The sequence below is a fragment of the Homarus americanus genome, unplaced genomic scaffold, assembly GCF_018991925.1.
Source record: "Homarus americanus isolate GMGI-L3 unplaced genomic scaffold, GMGI_Hamer_2.0 scaffold40856, whole genome shotgun sequence".
Lineage (NCBI taxonomy): Eukaryota > Metazoa > Arthropoda > Malacostraca > Decapoda > Nephropidae > Homarus > Homarus americanus.
The window spans coordinates 5,193,864-5,198,634 of NW_024734615.1; the positions used below are offsets into that span (position 1 = coordinate 5,193,864).

Consider the following 4,771-nt stretch of genomic DNA (forward strand, 5'->3'; position numbering starts at 1 on the left):
TGGTAGTGTGGGTGTTGTGTTGGTAGTGTGGGTGTTGTGTTGGAGTGTTGTGTTGTGTTGTAGTGTGGGTGTTGTGTTGGTAGTGTGGGTGTTGTGTTGGTAGTGTGGGTGTTGTGTTGGTAGTGTGGTGGTTGGAGGGGTTGTTGGTAGTGTGGGTTGGAGTGTGGTGTGTTGGTAGTGGGGTGTTGTGTTGGTAGTGTGGGGCAGGTTGGTGTGGGTGTTGTGTTGGTAGTGTGGGTGTTATGTTGGCAGTGGTGGGTGTTGTGTTGGTAGTGTGGGTGGGAGTGTGGGTGTTGTGTTGGTAGTGTGTGTGGGTGTTGTGTTGGTAGTGGTGTTGTGTTGGCAGTGTGGGTGTTATGTTGGTGAGTGCGTGCGTTGTGCTGGCAGTGTGGGTGTTGTGTTGGCAGGTGTGCGTTGTGTTGGCAGTGTGGGTGTTGTGTTGGTAGTGCGTGGGTGTTGTGTTGGTAGTGGTGGGTGTGTTGGTAGTGGCGTTGTGTTAGTGGGGGTGTTGTGTTGGCAGTGGTGGGTGTGTGTTGGCAGTGTGGCTGTGTTGGTAGTGTGTTGGTGGAGTGGGTGCTGTGTTGGCAGTGTGTGGGGCTGGTGTTGGTAGTGTGGGTGTTGTGTTGGTAGTGGGTGCTGTGTTGGTAGTGTGGGTGTTGTGCTGGAGTGTGGGTGTGGTTGGCAGTGCAGTGTTGTGCTGGTAGTGTGGGTGTTGTGTTGGTAGTGTGGGGTGTGCTGGTAGTGTGGGGTGTTGGCAGTGTGGTGTTGTGCTGGTAGTGTGGGTGTTATGTTGGTAGTGTGGGCGTTGTGTTGGCAGTGTGGTGTTGTGTTGGTAGTGTGGGTGTTGTGCTGGCAGTGGGTGCTGGGTTGGTAGTGTGGTGTGTTGGTAGTGCGGGTGTTGTGTTGGCAGTGGGTGTTGTGTTGGTAGTGTGGGGCGTGTTGGTAGTGTGTGGGTGTTGTGTCATAATGTGTGGGTGTTGTGTTGGCAGTGGGTGTGTGGTATTCGGGGGTGTTGTGCTGGCGGTGTGGGTGTGGCTGGTAGTGCGGGTTGTGTTTGGAGTGTGTGCGTGGTTGGCAGTGTGGGTGTTGTGTTGGTGAGTGTGGGTGTTGTGTTGGTAGTGTGGGTGTTGGTTAGTGTGGGTGTTGTGCTGGCAGTGTGGGTGTTGTGGCTGAGTGTGGTGTGCTGGCAGTGTGGGCGTTGTGCTGGTGGTGTGTGGGTGTTGTGTTGGAGTGGTGGGTGCGGTGGTAGTGTGTGGGTTTGTGGCAGTGGGTGCTGTGTTGGTAGTGTGGGTGTTGTGCTGGCAGTGTGGGTGTTGTTTGGTAGTGGGTGTTGGTAGTGCTGGGTGTAGTGTGGGTGTTGTGCTGGTGTGCGGGTGTTGTCAGTGTGGGGTGTGGTGCGTTGGTAGTGGTGTTGTGTTGGTAGTGTGGGGGTGTGGGTGTTGTGTTGGTAGTCTGGGTGTTGGGCTGGTAGTGTGGGTGTTGTGTTGGTAGTGGGTGTTGTGTTGGTAGTGTGGTGTTCTGTTGGTAGTGTGGGTGTTGTGTTGGTAGTGTGGGTGTTGTGTTGGTAGTGTGGGTGTTGTGTTGGTAGTGTGTGGGTGTTGTGTTGGTAGTGTGGGTGTTGTGTTGGTAGTGTGGGTGTTGTGTTGGTAGTGTGTGTTGTGCTGGTAGTGTGGTGTTGTGTTAGTGTGGGGTGGTGTTGGTAAGTGTGGGTGTTGTGTTGGTAGTGTGGGGGTGCGGTGTTGGAGTGGGTTTGTGTGGAGGGTGGTGAGTGGGTGTTGTGTTGGTGTGGGGGTGGCTGGTGTGCGGGAGTGCTGTGTTGGCAGTGCGGGGCGCTTGTGCTGGCAGTGTGGGTGCTTGTGCTGGTGGTAGTGCGTGGGTTGGGTGCTGGCAGCGGAGTGGGGCTGTTTGGCAGTGTGGGTGTTGTGTTGGTAGTGTGGGTGTTGGTGTTGGTAGTGTGGGGTGTGTTTGGTAGTGTGGCGTTGTGTTGGTAGTGTGGGTGTTGGTGTTGGCAGTGTGTGGGTGTCGTTGGTAGTGTGGGTGCGTTGTGTTGGTAGTGGGTGTTTGTGTTGGTAGTGTGGGTAAGCCAGGGTTGGTAGTGTAAGTGTTGTGTTGGCAGTGCGTTGGGTGCCAGTTGGCAGTGTGTGGGTGTTGTGCTGGTGCGTGGGTGTTGTGCTGGTAGTGTGGAGGTTGCGTTGGCAGTGTGGGGTGTTAGGCGTTGTGCAGTGCGGGTGCTGTGTTGGTGGCAGTGTGGGTGTTGTGTTGGTAGTGTGGAGGTTGTGTTGGTAGTGTGGGTGTTGTGTTGGTAGTGTGGGTGTTGTGTTGGTAGTGTGGGTGTTGTGTTGGTAGTGTGTGGGTGCTGGGGCCGGTAGTGTGTGGGCGTTGTGGGCGTTGTGTTGGCAGTGCGGGTGCTTGTGTTGGTGCAGTGTGGGTGCTGTGTCAAGGTGTGTGCTGCCAGGTTGGCAGTGGGTGTTGTGTTGGCAGTGTGGGTGTTGTGCCGGCAGTGTGGGCGTTGTGCCGGCAGTGCGGGCGTTGTGTTGGCAGTGTGGGGTGTTGTGCTATAGTGCGGGTGTTTGTGCTGGCAGCGTGGGCGTTGTGCTGGCAGTGTGGGCGCTGCGTTGGCAGTGCGTGGGTAAGCCAGGTTGGCAGCGGCAGCGCCGTGTCGGCAGTGTGGGCGTTTGCGGCTGGCAGTGTGGGTGTTGTGTCATAGTGGGTGTTGTGTTGGGCAGCGTTGTGTTGTGTAGGCACAAAAGCCAGGTTGGTAGTGCGGGTGCTGTGCTGGTGAAGTGCGGGTGCTGTGCTGGCGCAGTGCGCGTCACAGTGGCTGCGTTAGCAGGCCGTGCCGGCAGTGTGGCGTTGTGTTGGCAGTGGTGCGGGCGCTGCGCCGGCAGTGCGGGCGTTGTGCTGGCAGTGCGTGCGGGCGTTTGTGCCGGCAGTGCGTGGCGTTGGTGCCGCAGTGCGTGGGCGCTGTGCTGAGAAAGTGCGGGCGTTTGCGCTGGCAGTGTGGGTACAGGCTGGCAGTGCGGGTGTTGTGCTGGCAGCGTGCGGCGTTGCGCTGGCAGTGGCGCTGTGCTGGCAGTGTGGCGTTGTGTTTGCAGTGTTGGGCGTTTGTGCTGGCAGTGTAGCGCTGTGCCGGCAGCGGGTGTTTGTGTTGGTAGCGTAAGTGTCAGGTTGGCAGTGCGGCGTTGTGTTGGCAATGTGGGCGTTGCGGGCTGGCAGTGTGGAGTCAGGTTGGCATTGTGGGTGCTGTGCCGGTAGCGTGCGCCGTAGTTGGTGCAGTGCGCGCCGTGCCGGCAGTGCGTCAAGTGTCAGGCTGGCAGTGCGGGTGCTTGCGCGGCGGCGTGGGCGTTGTGTTGGTAGTGGCGTTGTGCTGGTAGTGTGGAAGCGCCTGTGGGGTTAAGTAGTGGGTGTTGTGCTTGGTAGTGTGTGGGTGTGGTGTTGGTAGTGTGGGTGTTGTGTTGGTGTGTGTGTGGGTGTTGTATGGGTAGTGTGCTGTAGTGCGTGGGGTGCTGTGCTTGGTAGTGGGCGTTGTGCTGGCAGTGTGGGTGTTGTGTTGCAGTGTGGGTGTTGTGCTGGCAGTGTGCGTTGCGCTGGTAGCGGGTGTTGTGCTGGCAGTGTGGGTGTTGTGGCCGGCAGTGTGTGCGCCAGTTGGTAGTGTGTTGGGCAAGGCCGGCAATGTGGGTGTCAGGTTGGCAGTGTGGGGTGTCAGGTTGGCAGGGGTGTGGTGTTGGCAATGTGGCGTTGTGTTGGTGAAAGTGGGTGTGGTGTTGGTAGTGCGGGTGTTGTGGTTGGTAGTCAGGGTGCTGGGTGATAGCAGTGTGGGTGTCAGGCTGGCAGTGCGGAGCGCTGTGCTGGCAGCGTGGGCGTCCTGGTTGGCAGCGTGTAAGTGGTTGTGTTGGTAGTGTGGGTGTTGGTAGTAAAAGTGCTTGTGGGCTGGTAGTGTGTGGGCGTTGTGCTGGCAGTGGTGTTGGTGGGGTTATGGTGTGTGTGGGTAAGCTTGTGGGTTGGTAGTGTGGGTGTTGTGTTGGTAGTGTAAAGTGTTGTGTTGGTAGTGTGTGGGGTGTGGTGGTGTTGGTACGGGTGTTGTGTTGGTAGTGTGGGGTGTGGTGTTGGTAGTGTGGGTGTTGTGTTGGTAGTCAGGGGTGTTGGGTGATAGTAGCGTGGGTGCTGTGTTGGTAGTGTGGAGTGTCAGGTTGGCAGTGTGGGTGTTGTGTTGGTAGTGTGGGTGTTGTGTTGGCAGTGTGGGTGTTGTGTTGGTAGTGGTGGAGGCCAGTTGGCAGTGTGGGCGCCAGCTACAGTGCGGGTGTCAGGCCAGCAGTGCGGGTACTGTGCTGGCAGTGCGGCGCTGTGTCGGCAGTGGCGTTGCGTTTGGCAGTGCGGGCGCTTGCGTCGGGCGTGGCGTTTGCGTCGGCAGTGCGGGCGTTTGCGCTTCGCAGTAAGTGCCAGTTGGCAGTGCGGGCGCCGCCTGGCAGTGCCGCGCCGCGCTGGCAGTGCGGGCGTTGTGTCGGCAGTGCGGGCGTTGTGCCGGCAGTGCGGAGGGTTGCGCTGGCAGTGGGGGTGTCAGGCTGGCAGTGTGCGGCGTCAAGTAATGTGGGCGTTGTGTCGGCAGTGGGGTGGCCAGGCTGGTGCGTGGGGTGCAGGCTGGCAACGTGGCGTTGTGTCGAGCAGTGCGGGGTGGCGCTGGCAGTGTGGCGGCCAGGCTGGCAGTCAGGCGCTGGTGACAGCAGCGTGGCGCTGTGCTCGGCAGTGGAGGCCGTGCCGGCAGTGCGGGCGC

The 4,771-nt window shown here is 59.1% G+C and overlaps 1 protein-coding gene across 1 annotated transcript in view; it reads right to left on the reverse strand.

Moving 5' to 3' along the window:
• Positions 1–2,826: 2,826 nt before the first annotated feature.
• Positions 2,827–4,771, reverse strand: part of LOC121870330 (angiomotin-like) — a 3,620-nt gene continuing 1,675 nt past the window's right edge. Inside the window, exons 3-4 of the mRNA XM_042372113.1 lie at positions 4,294–4,542; positions 2,827–3,385 (exon numbers count right to left, since the gene is read on the reverse strand). Coding sequence (XP_042228047.1) covers positions 2,827–3,385; positions 4,294–4,542 — 808 coding nt within the window. The remainder of the gene's footprint in view (positions 3,386–4,293; positions 4,543–4,771) is intronic.